Source organism: Protopterus annectens, chromosome 2.part0 (assembly GCF_019279795.1).
Source record: "Protopterus annectens isolate FY-2018-M chromosome 2.part0, PAN1.0, whole genome shotgun sequence".
Classification (NCBI taxonomy): domain Eukaryota; kingdom Metazoa; phylum Chordata; order Ceratodontiformes; family Protopteridae; genus Protopterus; species Protopterus annectens.
This window is the reverse complement of record NC_056728.1, coordinates 1674729016-1674745802: the sequence shown is the minus strand read 5'-3', so window position 1 is coordinate 1674745802 and position 16787 is coordinate 1674729016. Positions and strand designations below refer to the sequence as shown.

Genomic DNA, 16787 nt, shown 5'->3' with positions numbered 1-16787 from the left:
AATGATGACCGTAGAGTGTAGTGCAAGGTCCAAGCCTAGCTTTTCTGAGACTAAGGGCTACAGTGATTTTCATGATGCTATTTGCATGCCTGAGGGTGCAGAAGTTGCTTTAAAATGTCGGTGGCTGCAGAACAACCATGTACTGTTTGCTCTTTCCTTGATGTCAGACCCTTATTAGTTCCTGGGGTTGTGGACTGCTCCCATCAACTTTTTGTGGGCCTTGTATTGCAGCAGCCAAACTCTTTGCAGGTCTTGACCACAGATACTTGACTGTCCAAGAGGGGAAATCCACCTTTGTTCCCACATGGTGTAAGGGGTGCAGTTCTTCACTATACAAAGAACTATTTTATCATCGAATTGTAACTGCTGGCAACCTTCCTAGCTGTAAAGGCCTTGGAGGCAAGGCTGCTTCCAGTGCCTCTTCTTATTCAGCTAGACAAGGACTGTGTTGTGTTGCATATATACAAGCAAGGGACAAGGGACTCATGTTCATATGTCTTTCATGTGAACATAATGCATATGTGGCAGAAGTACATAGACAAGGGCATTACTTTACCATCAGTTCACACCACTTGTTTGTGATGCTAGAATAGCCAGACCTGCACACAGACAGAGTCCACTGTCCACCTTTTACCCCCTCAATGGGATTAATAAGGCATAGGGTAGTGGGCAGACCTGTACAGAATGAGGTCAGTAGGGAAAAGTTCCTAAATCAGAGAGTGAGGTTTTGAAGTGATCTGTGTTTTCATCAGTATCGCAGCATGGTATGAAATCTTAATTTCTGTTAAGCAAGTCCTGGGGAACCTTGCAGATAGCCTCAGATGTAGGACTTTTGTGTAACAGCAGCATCTGTTTGCGTAATACAGGGCTGCCGCCATGCCAAGTAGTTTTGGGTATGAGGCTTTGTTGCTGAGCTGCTGATCATGACATTCGTTCATAAGGTTATGTTGTGGGAAACCTACTGATCACCATCTTCAGTGTTATATATGTAAACCTGATCTGTAAAGAGGTGCTACAGTAGTGTGGCTTATAGGCAGAGCTCTGTCCAGTGTGTGCGACTGAAACTTAGGTGTACGCATTTCACAGCAATAGTGTTTTGATGAAAGAATGGGGTTCAGTCACTGTGATAGTTTTGATGGTAAGGCTAGCTTATATTATATTTATGTTGCTCATTAGCAGAAACAGTGCACCAGTGCAATTTGAAATAACCAGATGTTGAGTAACCAAATTGAGGTATCCTGTGGAATATACTTGCCAATAGCAATTTATTGCCTCTTTCTGTTCTATACACTAGTACCCCTCAGAAAAGCCTCTGTGTTTGTGAAATAAAGGTGAGTGGCTTCAGTCTAGCATAAAGAGTACACTGCAGTATATAAGGGTTAGACCAGTAGCTAATGAAGACCCTCCAGACTGTGGCCATTAAGGTATGTAAGAGTGAAAAACACCATGAACAGAAGTAAACTATCTGGAATAAATCTCCTTTATTGCCTCACTCTTTCTTAACTTGTCCTTTACAGGTACATGCGATCAATGAATCAAACCGCTTTGAAGCTGAAATAAAGGCAGAACAGCAGGAGAAGAAGAAGCAAGCCGAAGATAAGAAACAGAGACAGGCTGCCTTCAAGAATCTTCAGTCAGCCTTCCAATAAGTCATCCTACTGAAATAACAACACTGGACTCTACAGCAAAGAAGCAGAGCAGACGTTATTAATGATAAAAAGTGTAAGAATGTGAACTGTATGTTGGCAGAGTTAAGTGGTCCAACTGAAAAAATGTATCAGGGTTGCAGGGACCCATATGAGAGCTTCCAGGTCTAGTCACTGGTCAAATATTTTTACCAAAATGCACAAAAGTATTTTTGCATTCTTGATTACATATAGTTAGGGAATCCAGTAATGTGTTCTAGACCTTGAACCCTGTGCACAAAAAAGTACATAACTGTGTGGAACTTGATGTGAAGGTACCCCTTCAAAACAATCTCTTCCTTTGTAATATTTCCTGTAAATTACTGCGTCACTATTGCTATTATTAGTAGTTAGTACCCCTTCCCATAGTAGAATATGGCAAGTTATGCACGGAGTAGTCAAATTCAGGAACAGCTGCATCATAACATACCAAGCTGAAACTGTAAAAACTAAACTTCTCTAGGGCTTATGATGTGAGCATCTTGTATATGGAGTATGACTTGTATTTCAGTTGTCTGAACAAAGTAATTGTTCATAAGAGGAAGATGTTTGCCAGTATTGTTTTCATGTACATATATCAAAATGGCCATCTTCATAATCTGAATGAATCTAACATACAAGCCATATTCATTTTTAAGAATACATTATTTTTGTATGCTGTCACTTTAATTAGCTAGATACAATCTATTTAAAATAGGGGTGAATGTGCTGTGCAGTGAAGTCATGAGTTAAGTTACAAGTTTTCTCTGCCTTCAATGAATTAACCTTTTAATATAAATCCCTAACGTGGATATAACTTGCATACCATTTTAATGGTATATTTTTAAATAATTTATAAGCACAGTTTATTTTGAATGTCTGGTCTATACTTGGCATTTACTGCACCATTCAGCTTTCACATGATGGGAAAACTCTTGTTCATCTGTTTAAACCATTCCATTACAAAAGTAAACAAATATGCAGGTAAGTTTAAATGGGAACATTTTTTCATGCTGGTTCATTGTTCATTTCATTGCCATTTGTTAAAGGTGGCTGCTCTCTTATTTACTAAAAAACTTACTTGCATGTCAGATGTGTGTGACTGGCACAGTTCTCCATGAAGTCATTGTCAGTAAGCTAGACCTTACTGTTTAACAAGTATCTTTCTTATGTATGTTCTTACTCAAGGATTGACACCCAACCTTGGTGTCATCACTTATGGCTTACTCAGTTTATTTTGTTAGGTGTGAAATGGTCAGAGTACTCTGCAGTACACAGTGTACAGCTAAGCACATCTTTCATCTTGCTGTTTTTTGTGCAGCCAGGTTACCTTTAATTTTATTCCTTTTAATAAACATTGCAGCATAAAATTATACTAATGTTCGATTGACACTGTACTGTCACTGGATTCTACCCATTGCACCAGTTTTTATTGTTTTCATTACAATTAGCTACACATCCTGTAATCTTTGCTAGAATCATCCCAGTGATGAACGCAGGCTTCTGTTGTCTAAGAACCCGACTTGAGCAGTGGTCAACAGTGCTTTTTCTTGGAGAACAGTTTTTTATGTTTACATCAGTTTAAGGAACTGTACTGTAATTATCAACACTGTTGAAAAACGGAAAATGACTGTTTTATAACTGTAGACAGTCATGGGAATTTAATTTCTGTTTTTGAAATAAGCCATTGAACTTAAAAACAGTTGCATATTTCTGTAAGATCGCATGTAAACATCATGTCCTTTTGTGTAGAAAGGACATCAGTTCTCTGTGCATTATTTCAGGACAGCTGACAAATTCTCCGTTACTTATTGCAGTCATAGGATGTGTTTGTCAGAATACAAATTTCAGGTAAATCGACATTTGTTTTATGCAGCATGTGACTGGTTAGTAATACGGTGACAGATATGACATTCAAATGACCTTGGTAGGTAATTGTCATATATAGGGTAGGACACGTCATTAATCATTGGTGTAACTTGGGCCAATTTTTAAATTCTCTACTTTAGCATCTCACAGGCTTCTTCTCACTAATATATTGCTCCAAACATTTTCTGCTGTAAAATTGTGTTGCACAGAGATGCTGTTTATGCTTTAAATAGTATCACATCATAAAAACCGGGACGTGTTTAATGGACTTTATTAGCATTACCGTTATGTTTTCTTTCAATTGTATTGGTCCTGCATCTTCCAGGACCAGATGCACTTGATCTTTCTACCTTTTCTTTTAAACCTCTAAGGTAAGTTGAGTAATTCTTCCACAGATAAACGGTGATTTTTGGTTCTGTGCTGCTGTACTGCAATTGTCATTTATATGCTTTCTCTGTGTACATGTTTTACTGTAATAAGCAGGTAGAATTTCCAATAATGGAAGATCACTGAGACAAATTGCGTTTAGTAGGAAAACCAGTCAGAGTGACATAACTAGCTAACAGAGCATGACTATTTAGTCTAATGAAGAGCAGCAGTGAATTTCTGTGAACAGAGATCGGTTACCTGAAAGTTCATCGTATCCCTACTTACAAAAGAAGGGCTTCTTTAAAAAATCATTTGTAGTTTTCATCCTATGACTGCATGCTGTAGGTAGACAAATGGCCTCTATATGGAATTAGTAGTAGCTTAACCTAAAAAAGTATTCATTTTTTTTCTTCAAGGGTAAAGAGAAGCATGGATGTTCAGATGTATTTTAACACCTATCTCCTCATAATTGAAGGGTTACTTTAGTTTCACTCTTCATTGTATAATTGCCATATGTCCAACTTGTATCGACACCCTGTACTTTAAATCCATTTGATTTTGTAGAGTATGGGCTGTTTATCTAATTTTGTTTTAATTTGTCCTTCTATTGAAATGGCAGCCATGTTCGCCCTGAAGCAGTTACAGATGTGCTGTGAATGCTGCCAAAAGACGAGTAAGACACCCCAGTCAAGGGGTAACTGGCACTTCAGCTGCAACCAGCTGAACCACATTTTTACGTCACTCTCTCTCCTTTCCCTTGGAAATGCAGCAGTCCTGAAGTTGTTTATAGTAAGTAGGCTGGTACAGAAGTACAGCCTGCATGCCTCCTACACACATTAAAAGCCACCTGATGATTTAGTGTCATAATGCTGACTTTGTTTGGGAAGCCATTTTGTGTTTTTGGCTTTTATCTGTGTATTCTAGATCCTGCTGCAATAGTCTTATATTTGTACACTGCAGCGCTGCTACTTTCTCAGATTCTTGCTGTACAGGAATACAGTATTTAGAATGTAACAGCAAACTGTGACTAAGATGCATATTAGAACTGTGCTAGCATATTACTGATCACATTTTAGTTGTATGAATAATTTATATTGACATTTTTTCAACAGGCACTTCATATATTCATCTTGTCTTACACTCAGGCAGCTCAGTAACTGAACAGGAAAGACAAGGTCACATTACACTACTGTAGTACGACATGAATGTCTTTTTGCCTAAATGTTTGTTATTTGAGAAAGCTTTCTGGCCAGACTGAATTGAGGCCCACCTTGCCGGCAGCTTTTATTTCTCTGAAATATTAAATATATCCTGTATTGTTTTTCTTTTAAAACTCCACACCCCTTGTTTTTGCCAGTTCTGGTGATTTTCTGAGAGAAATTTTGGCTTCAGATTTTCTGTACACTGAAGTAGGTAAGAACACTGCTACTGAGAAGAGTGCATCAGAAAAGTTGTATCCATCATTGACTTGTTTGTTTTTATTTCTGATGCAAATGGGGGAAGGGGTGCCTTTCCTAAAATTAAAAAAAGACCAAAGAAGATTGATGATAAACAGATTGCTGTAGGCTGGATGTCTGAATGTATTCATGGCTGAAAAAACCAAAGGTAAAACATAACGTCAACATAAGTGCAAAGGAAAAAGCCTCCATAAATATGTAGCCTTGCCAGTCTTTATTAGATACATAGTATATACAATATGAAGACCACTGTTGAGGATGGTCTGTATGCATTGTGGTTAGACTTGCATCCATGTGATGACCTCAGTTTGGCAGCAGACCTGAAAACCAGAAAGGTGGCAAAGTAGGGATAGACTCTGAATTCAGGGTTACTGTCTTTACTTGATGTCTTGACATTCAGTGTCAAAACAACCACTTATGGAAGTTGGTCCCATACAGCAGTCAGTTTACAGAGGAAGCTAGACATAATTACACTGCCTGCCAATACACCACACATTTAGTGCCACCTGTTTGATTATTTTCATAGGAGAGGGAGTTAATCTTAATGCCTTGAGTCAGATGGCATCTACCTTTACTGGTCATCTAGTCACCTGATATCAGTGGTCATGCTGAAGACTGACAGTGCTGCCATATCAGCAAATATCCGGATAGAAGCCTTTAAAATGAGAAGTCAAGGGACAAGTGGGTATTCCTGCAAAAAGAAGACAAGTTAAAAAGATAAAATAACCCAATGTCTCCTTCTGCTGTAGAGAAGTAAAATGTGTACTTGTGGATTCATCTCGTCCGTATATATATATAGCCACCCTCACCATGAAATTTGTGGAAATAAAGAGCATATTTTTACCCAGCCCACTCTGTATTTTCTATATTCCTATTAGTTTAAAATAGTCCATTTGCATTTAAATCATAGGCAACTATAATGAAGAACAGTAATCTGGTATTCCAGTGTGATAATATTGAACTTGCATGTTTGGTTTTCAACTAGTAAAAAAAAAAATTCATAGAATCATCCATGTGCATGAGTGCACGCAGGCACACAATAGTCTTGTTCTCCTTTTGCAGAAGTAGGTTAAGGCTATGGACAGAAGCTGGCAAGTATGCCCTCATTACACAAATGATGAGGCATTCCTATGAGTTAGAAGTAGGATAAAACATTAGTTGCTCTTATATGCCTTTAAAAAGTACCTGACTCTGCAGAGTAGTACAGAGTTGTTAACTTTTCTTGGCTAATAGCATAAGTGTCATAAAGTTTACATTTTCTTACTTTGAAACCTGATTTTGCTGCGAATGCTCTTATTGGGCAGTACTTGCCTCGCTGATAGGCTGAGGTTCTTTATTACCATACATTCTTAGTCTGGGCCCTGTATATGTTGTGCCTGTGAGAATGCGCAAGGAGCATACAAGTCCATTTTGAGCACGGGTATCTGTACATTTTGTCACTTTGAAAAATTTGAAGCTGTGCTCTGTATGAGGCCTTTTCCTGAACTATTGATGCACCATTACTTGTATTTTTTTCATGTTTCTTCCTAAGTCATCTTCATTGTTCACGTCCATTTTTATGCAAGCCAACCCTTTATTTTTTCTGTTCTGATTCTTTGTTTGATTGTAACAAGATATTTGTAGCATACTTGACTGCAGGGAGAGTGGATCAATACCTTGCCTATTTCCTCTGTATTGATGTTGTCCTGCTGAGTGAGAGATGTTTCCTAACCTCATTTTACTTTTCCATAAGTACACATATGCATTTTCTGTTTTCTTTTCTTTTCCAGAAACCCAATTAAAATAGTTTTATAAATGTAGTAAGACCTGTCACTGTATGCTTTGTGATTTTAATGCACTTCCCCAAGGCATTAATGCATTTTGTCACTGTTTTTTCTGTCCCCAAAACAAGTGCGTATTGCAGAATGTGTGTGCCTTACAAGACTCTTGCCTCCACAATAGCAGTGATTACTGCTTTGCTTCTCAGATTCCATGGGTGTGTGAAGAAATACCTCCTGAAGCTTTCTTATGGAAGTCCAAGTAGTTGTCCTTTCTAATCAGCCTCACTTCTTGAATTGATTATTCTTGCACACTGCCTGTCTTGAATTTACTGTATAGAATGCTTTAAATAATTATCTCCATTCTATTTATTTTTGAAGCATAACATCAGGTTGCATGAAAAACTGGTGATTGATGCATACATTATTAGTGTGTAGTAATCTTTACATTTTATTAAAAGAGTCCAATACAAGTAGGATAAAATCAAGTAGTAACAGTAAAAGGACATGCATTGTTGTGGATTAAATGAACATCAGGGTAACAGAAGCCAGCTGCTCACACACACACACACACACACACGCACACACACACACAATGTGCCATGTCTTCTACTTCCTCACTTGAGTGCCTTGTAACAGCTTATGTCCTTCCCTTTTAAATTTAGAACATTGTAACGTTTACTTTTTGCTCTGTACTATAACAGAATGTGGTTTTGTGATCAGATTTCCTCTAGTCACAGCAACATTTTGGAAATCTGAAATAAAAGCATAGCCTTCTTCCATTTTGGTTATACTGTTCTCTCTCTCAAAGAAAATTAATCCGGGGTCGTAGGAATCTGAAACCAGTGTCCCATGTTAGAGCAAGATGTTTGATTAACCATATAACATTCAGAATCTATCCAGTTTTTCAGAATAATTTATTATGGGATATTTGCCCAGCCTGGATCTGTAACACGACAGTTAAGTAGTTCAAGCCTTCCTTGAGTAGATGAGGTAGTCATACTCATCTTTGATCAGAGAGAATTCAGGAAACCCTTCTGATCCCTACTTCCTTTTTCTAGTCCACATCTTTATTGTGACTATACCCAGCTGTCTTGTCTAAGAGATATACTACTGGACAGGGGGCTGTTTTAACTGTGGAAGGCATATATGACTGGCGTTAGAGGTGCTGCATGGGTGGAGATGTGTCTTGCATGTACTGTCCCAGTGATGTATCTTTTATGAAACAAGCCACATTCAAACATATGTGCACTTGTACAATACACATAAACATGTTTATATATATATATATATATATATATATATATATATATATATATATAAATGTACATATGCAGATCTAGCATAAAACCATAAACCATTATGTTTTTGCTAAGCTTGTACACCCACTGCAGAGTTACCTGTCCAGTTCCACTTCACCATCATTGGCCCGTGCAACTTCAAGCCTCAGCTTGAGCCCATCTTCAACAGCAGGAGTATAAAGTAATGACCATGCACTGTGCTATGAATCTGAAAGTCAAGAGGTTCTTTTTCAGGGAGTAGTACCATTTCTGTAATATATATAATGCATATTCTGGGCATTATCGTATTATGTCATATTAATAAAACAGTAGATGTAATACAATATGTTTCTGGGAAATAAAGCACTGTGGTAATCTTTTTCATTGTTGAAGTATACTACTTTTTCCGCATTAAAGATTAGTAGCGCTTCTTGCTTCAAACATCTTTATGTAGAATTAGAGACGGTGGAAGATAGGACTAATAGCAAAAATTTTACATTGAGCAAGCTTAAAGGCAATTCAGTAAACTGTTGGTATTCATTTAAACAAAGTCCTACAATACCATCTGGTATAGCATTAATTCAGTAAGTGCACTTTTTCAGAATGGATTTATTTTTAATGTCTTAGTTTCTCCTACTTTGCTCTGCAGCTGAATTGAAAGCATGTTTAACTGACTCATCTTTTCCTACTACATCAGTTGAAAAAATGGCTGTCTTAGATTTGATGCTGTACCAGACTGAAACTCTGCAGCATTTCTTGCAACAAGAGTATTAAATTAATGAACAGTGCATATCTGTGACTTAAATAATCAAAGTATCAACATTCTTTGTATCCCAAACTTGACAGTAAGATAGGACAGTGTCACACAGATTTTATTTATGCCACAAATGATTTTCACACTTTAGTGAACAGTAGAGTGATGTGTCATGGAGAAGTGATATTTTACCAAATCATTTTTTCATTGCTGAGTAATAGCAGTGTAGCTTACCTAACTTTCTGGTCTTCGTCTGCTTTACAAAGAAGTACATGTTGTAAAACCACTATTCAGAATATGTTTTTGCTTTCAGTCTGACTGTAACCTGACAAAAGTTAACAAAGTCCAATTTCTTTAGCTGACATCTTTTAGACTTTGACCATATGTTGATATGGCACACTTATTACATTCATTTCTTTTCTGTGGTACGAGCCAAGAATTTGCACAGAAGGCATGTTTGTCTGGTATATGTGTGGACTCAGTTTTATGGCCTACTCTGCTTAAGGGAATTACTTTGTCTTCTGGGGGAGTACTACCCTGTCCACCTGAGGTACTGGAATCAGTATTCTCCATTCAGTGATAGTGATCTTAAGCAAATGCCTTTTCTTCCATGTTGTATTCTGTTTCATAGGTGAAGCAAGTCTCAGGGTAAAATTAGAACATTGTATTCACAGGCAGATTGAATTACTGTGACTTAGGTTCTGCAGTGGCTGTACAGAAACCAATGTTACTGCATATATCGAAGCTATGCTGATGCCAAATGAGGGCGAGAGACGGGCACACAACTTTGATGGTAGTACTGAAGGCACTCGGGGAAGAGATGGAGACCTTAATTGGAATCTTGCAATGCCTGTGATTATTGCAAACCTTATTTATAGTTATTAACATTCTTATTCAAAACAAATCTTTAGGTCAGACATCTGTTAACAAGATTCATAAGGTACTTTTTTTGTACTTCCATGAAACTATAGACTTTTTCATTTACAGTTGTATGTTACTTGTTAAAATGCTAGCCTATGGACACAAGTTAATCTCTGTGTTTTTAATACATTTTCAAAAACTAAATTAGCGTGTTTATTCACAAGTTTTTACTCAGAATCATTGCAGATTATGACAATACCTGGTAACATCCCCAGTCTTAGTTCTGGCAAATCTGCTAGACTTTAAATTGCTGAAACCCTGTGTAAACTATGAATTGAAAGACATTTTAAGAATTTCTAAATAACTCTCCAAATTAAAAAAATTCCTGCTGTGCAGTAGTGTGGTATTCCCCCACGTCAAGGAAACCAGCTTCACAGCTCATTTTTTGAGGTCTATATTTTGTAAGATAATTGTCAAATGTGTAGTACTGTGAAATGAGTAGCTTCATGTTATGGTGTTTTATAGACCAGAATTTTGGTGTAGCTTGACAACATCAAAGTACAGTTCTGTGCTCAACATAGTAATTCCATTATTAAAAGAGTACAAAATAGTGCATTATCATGTTCGTTCTACAATGACAGCTCATTACTATTCAGTAACCTGCAGAATGGAGTTCGTTAACCATATTGAAAGTATCACTGCAGCTACTGCCTACCGAATTGATAGCGGTCACAGCTGTTTTCTCTTTTGTAAAAGTCAATGAAAAAGTAAACAAAAAAAGTTATTACAAACTTAAAGAAAGCATTTATTCTGTAAGTATGACTACTGGCACGTACATCCAGCCAGAAAAGCACTGTGCAGGCATACTACACTTGGTGGGCAAGGTCTAGGGGGCGCATTTTGGTGCGACTCATAGGTTGGGATGACAGGAGTATCCATGCAAACATCTCCATGCATACCAACTTCTGATTCTCTTGAAGAAAAAACTGTACTGTACAAACATCAGCATGTACATACTTATTGCATGAGCAGAACATGCTTCAGGATCCCTTACATGGGAGAAGCCATGAAGGACCGTTTATGCAATGACATTATTTAGAACAATTAAAGAAATTATTTTCGTAAGTAATGTCATTGTATAAAACCAATAATGTGTTCAACTGCTGCCATTGCGGGATTTACCCCTAGCTGGCTTTGTTTTATCACAATAGCATACCACACTATCCCTGAATAAATTCTGCATTAGCCTCCGTCAAACATGAGGCATTGCTGTATACGAGTCAGTAGAGTAAACCTTTATTTAAATTTGACTGCAGATTTCTCCTTAGGCACAGTGCCGACTTACAACTCTTTTAAGAATTGTATTAAAAGTCTGGCAGCTACTTTTACATTTGTAATGGGGTTTTTAAAATTGCTGGTTAATGTGCTGTTCTTTCAGTTGCATACATACATATAGTGCTTCACTCCCTCTGTACAACAGTGCTTTAAAACACAGTTGCCACATTGCTCACTGCATTTCTTTTCGGTGTAAGATTGGAAAGTTTGTTAAATATGAAATGTAGAATAATGTGATCATATTTGTCTGAAGAGGGTAAAGGTGCAGATTTTAGATTTTTCATGACCAGTTTTGCTTTTAGGATTTTCAAGGTTTACTATACAAAGAAATAACTGAGACTAAACCAGATTTGCTGGGTATTAAGTGGAGTACATCCTTGTCTAATATTACTGCACACTGTCCTAACTTACTGTCAATACTCCCCTTCATCCATGACTAAACTGATTCTTCAGTGTTCATCCATTGGTTAATTTTATCTTTAAGAACATGGAGACACTTTTTGGCATAGCTGTGTAAATGGTGAAGGTTGACTGGTGTGATTTGTGTTTGTAGGCGGTATGTATATGTGTTACTAGATAAGGAGGCAAAGGATTCTGCAATTTTGTGACAGTGTTTTCTTACTGTATTGTCTGACACTTGTGAAGTAAAGTTCTTGCATTTGATTAATTATTGTTTGGGGAGAGGGGGGTACAATTTGTTTGCATTCTAGTGTTTAGTTTAATTTGGGAATAGCATTCAACAAATTAAAAGTTCATGCCTTGTTAAGTCATGTATCCTTGTAAACATCTGAAATGTATTTCCAATCCTTTAACAATGGATTGTAATTACAAGACTTAACAAGGTTGATTAAACAAGCTGAGAAAGTGTTCACTTGCATTTAAAGACAAGCTGATGAATGCATATTAATCCTGTGATATCTACAGAATCCGTTTTAAAAGCATGTATCTTACAGGCAAGAGTGTAGAAGTGCTCATTAATCAGCACTTTTCTTATAGCCTGTGCACTGGTCAGGTGAATCACATGGCAAGTATCTGTGTGTGGTCATTTGGTACTTGAATGAATCCTGACATGAAATGTAAGTGTATGAGGAGTCTTAACAGGAAAAACACCTCCAGAGCCCATCAGAATATGAGGAAGAAGATAAAATAAACCACTGACTGGATATACCCTCCATTTTCTTTCACGATTAGTTCTTTGCAGAAACTGTTCAAAGGATTGTATATTTCATGTCATGCTTGTTGTCTCGGAGTACTGGCCGCAGGTCTTTACCAGTAACAGGCTTATTTTAAGTAAATTGTTTTCTAACTGATATGGTTGTAGGACTGAAGCAATGAGATGTTATTGGTGTTTGTGACTTTTAATGTAGTATTTTTCAGCTTGCAAGACAGACCATATGCATGCTAGAGGTTTACCCTTTGTGTAAATTTAGCTGTACTCTGTGTTGGCCAACTGTAAGTTAGTCACAAGACTCTTGGTCTCCTTTAAACAGGCTGCTCCCTGACCTAACACTTTAGCATTTCCTGTTGTCTACATTCCTGTTTATCACAACATTCCATATAAAAATAAAGTAACAAGAATTGTTAACTGGAATGGCTTATTCAGTTCTGGTCATCAAGACAGAAAATGATTTGTAGCTGTTTTTAGTGTGTTATGTTTGAGGGTGAGACTGCAACATCACAATTGCAGAAACCTAACTGAAAATAGTGCTAAAGTTATCGATAGTGGAATATAATTTATTTTTTTTTGTTTTGTTTTTGTTTTTTTCAGTTTTTATGTAATGTCCTAAATTAGATTTGATTTGCTTGCCATATAGTCCTTTTGTAAAATCACAGTTCAGTTTTGTGGGACTGAATATATTATTACTAAGCAACTTTAACAACGTCAGATGGCTAAGTTTGTTTAGTCTATGACCCATTACACCTTGCAGTCATCCCACCATCTGTACATGTCATCTGTAAAGGAATATGGTCCTGTATTCAAAATTGAATGATTGTACTTTGTTGTTTTAATCAAATTATGTACATATATTTTCTCTTTACTTTAACATGCAAGATCTAAACTGAAACATAAAAAAGATGTATTTATGTTGTCACTGCAGATAGATACCCCCATTTTGTATGCAAGATGTTGATGTATCAGTATTGATATTATGTATCTGTGTGATTAAATGTGACATAATGTCTGTATCCTGCTTTGAAGTGAAAACACAGAGAAGCAGTGGCATTGGGGGCCGTCCTTTAAAAATTATGTCTATACCAGTGTGTATATTTGCTTATGAAATATGTGTACTTAAACCTTGGAAGTGTCTTGTTAGTAGTCTAGTAGGGCTTCACATCAAGAATAAATCAGGGATATTGTAAGGAAGATGTAAGAGTTCTAAGTATATTGCGGACATAAACTGGTCTTGCCATTCAGAATGCATGATACTGTTTGCCCCATTGTGTCTGTGTCGATGGTGCCATGAGTGCAGTGTAGCACTGCAAAACATTTTGCAGTTCTGCACTGTATTAACGTTCTTGAAATATGATTGGACAATGATAGTTAACTGTTCGTGCTTGCATTCTTGTGATAAAGGCTGCTGTGGCACCATCTGACACTTGTTGCAATTTGGGTAGAAGGGAAATAGTGATTCCAGAAATGTGGCAGAAACCAACACTGTCATTGCTTTCAGACTAAATCTCTGTTTTAAGGGTGACTGTGTCTGATTTCTGAAACCAAGTGATACCAAATAAGGGGAATTTGCTGCTACAATTATGCAAATTACATTAAAAACAATAGTAACCTGCAGACCTCATTAGAGAGACTTGTTTTTGTTTTATATTTGACTAGCCACCTGCTTGGGCTAGTTTGCATCCTAACAAGCCACAAAAGGTGGTTAAGTAGATGTTTGTCTTTAGCTTTTGGTGGCAAACAAGAAGGCAGCTTTTAGTAACACTGCCACCTACTGATTTATTACAGGCTTTCTATTCTGCCTGTTTCTGAGCTGTCAGGTCTGGACTGTGTTAGTTCCAATTTAGGTGTACATTCTGTGTATTATTTCCAGTGTTTAACTTTCATTCATTTTTGTGCAAATGATTTATTTTATACAATGGAAAAAAGTTGCAAGCTTCTTATTTTACATGCTACTTGATATTACAATCATGAAAAATATTTTTTGATTTTTCCTACAGAGAAAATGTATTCTGCTTATGTGCAATAAATGAAAACATATTTACATTTGTTTGTGTGTCTTTTGTATATGGCAAATCACCGAGAGTATTTGAAATGTTTAACAATTTACTTTGTGGTAATGGTTGTAGTTGACTGTGTCCCATCTTACCACTTGTGAAAAGGAAAAGTCAATCTGGAAGAAAGCTGTCTAGCTCCCCACACCCCCCATGCACTCACTCACAAACACACACACACACACACACACACACACACGCACCTTGCTTACCGTACTGCCTCCTTCCCCTTCTTTCCTTAATGTTACAAATTCTTCATCCATCATAAAGATGATATAACTATGGAAAATGTGGTGGTTGGATAGGATGGTGTATTGATAATGTAGTGAAATTCTGAAACAGTGGAGAAGATGGGTCATGTCTGCAGTGTTATACATTGAATAGGTGCACTGCACACCATTGTGGAGGCTGTACCACAGAGTTAAATAGCTGCACTACAACATGGATCAGCATGGCTGCCAAACAGTTAAAAAAAAAAAAATTAGGAATGCCATTTTTTTTTTTGCCTTTAAGTGGTAAAAATGCATAAATTGTACTTCATGTTTTACTTGCACATAATCAACTATTTTAACTACTTGCTTTTCCTTAGAGTACATTTACCTGTCCTGCTAATTAGACAGTGTCCTTTGCTAATTGTTCCCTGTGTCACATTTAACTTGGCAGGCACTTCACTTTCTCAATGTACTGTGAATACATTACTGTATGCAAGGGCATCTGTATGTGCAGTACATCATAAACCCATAACATCTGACTGGTATCAGTGCAGGGAGATGAACGAGGCAAGAAGTGACTGAGGATATTGGACTGATACTGAAATATTTAGATTTTTACACATGAAGTTCCCTTTTGGTGTTATTTAATTGGGACCTTTGACACACCCTCATATGATTCACTACTGGGGAGAAGTGACTGCAGTGAGATTCACTACTTCAACTGAAGGTGATTATAGTCATCACGTAAAATGTTTTTTGTCCTCTGGTAGGAGAGGGGACAGCTGCCCTTATTGGTGAAATGTAAGTACCTCAGGGTTGTTCACAGGTGATGGGAAGGAGAGTTATATGGATGAGCAGATTGGGATAGTGCCAGCAGTTAATTGATCAGTGGTGGTAAAGGGGGTGATGAGGCATTGGATAAAGGCCATGGCTTACTCATCATTCTTGTGATGTCCCTGGTCTGGGTCAGTAATCAAGGAGCTTCAGTCCTTACACTGACACAGGTGAGGGATGTTCACTTGAAACAGAAATAGATACACAGTATTTTCCGATGCAGCTGTCTGCACCAAGCATAGTTTCCCTTAAGAACACACAGGGAACAGTCCGGAATCAGTATGGGGTCTGGGTTTCCCTCTCTGTCTCTCCAGGCCCCCAGTAAGACTCCCTACTGGCACAACTGTAGAATTGACTCCTCAGCCAAGTGTTCCACCACCCTGTCTTTGAAACCAGTGCTGTGTGTCCCTGCACCAAGTAGCTGACACACATACTGTTTGAGATTTGATTTACACACACACACACACACACACAGACACACACACACCTGAGAAAGGCTGGCACAGATTTACCAGCTATGCCCAGGCTATAAGGTAGTTCCACCAGCACCAGAACAATAGAACACTTCAAAGTCAGCTACTGTAAGGGTCTTACAATGGTACCCAATTATACTGAATACAATTAATATTAATACAAATGGTAGTGTTTGACCAATGCAGCAAGGCTTGCAGGAGGAGCCACAGTGCCATCAAATAAATATAAGTACTCTCAAAGGGTAAAATAATCTATAAAAGACCAGTCACAATAAAATGATTAAATATATTTAATAATAAATAATAAAAGAACATGAAAATACTATGTATCTAATTGCAATAAACATCAGAGTTTGTTACAGGAAATATTAAAAATAACACAGATGGATATATTCACACAGATGCAGAAAAACAGTACTTAACTAAGCTCACTATATTTTCCTGACTGATCTAAAGAATTACTTTTCCCTGTTTATTTTGTAAAGCAAGGCAAGATGAAGTGGGTTGAGTGATCCTTCTTTGTCAGGTTTCAAAAACAGACTACTCTGAGGCTTTTGTTTCATCTAGTATTAAAACATCTTTTCAGTGCTGGATTACAAAATGACATCACATACATCTTGTCATCTATTTCCACACCATCCCCATTTACTAGAAACTGAACCAGAATTTAGTACATATGTGTTATACACACAGAGAG

At 37.3% G+C, this 16787-nt stretch overlaps 1 protein-coding gene across 1 annotated transcript in view; it reads left to right on the top strand.

Annotated features, from left to right (window-relative positions):
* Positions 1-14563, top strand: part of LOC122793567 (EF-hand domain-containing protein D2-like) — a 648965-nt gene extending 634402 nt beyond the window's left edge. Inside the window, exon 4 of the mRNA XM_044061725.1 lies at positions 1518-14563. Coding sequence (XP_043917660.1) covers positions 1518-1649 — 132 coding nt within the window. The 3' untranslated portion in view covers positions 1650-14563. The remainder of the gene's footprint in view (positions 1-1517) is intronic.
* The last annotated feature ends 2224 nt before the right edge of the window (positions 14564-16787 follow it).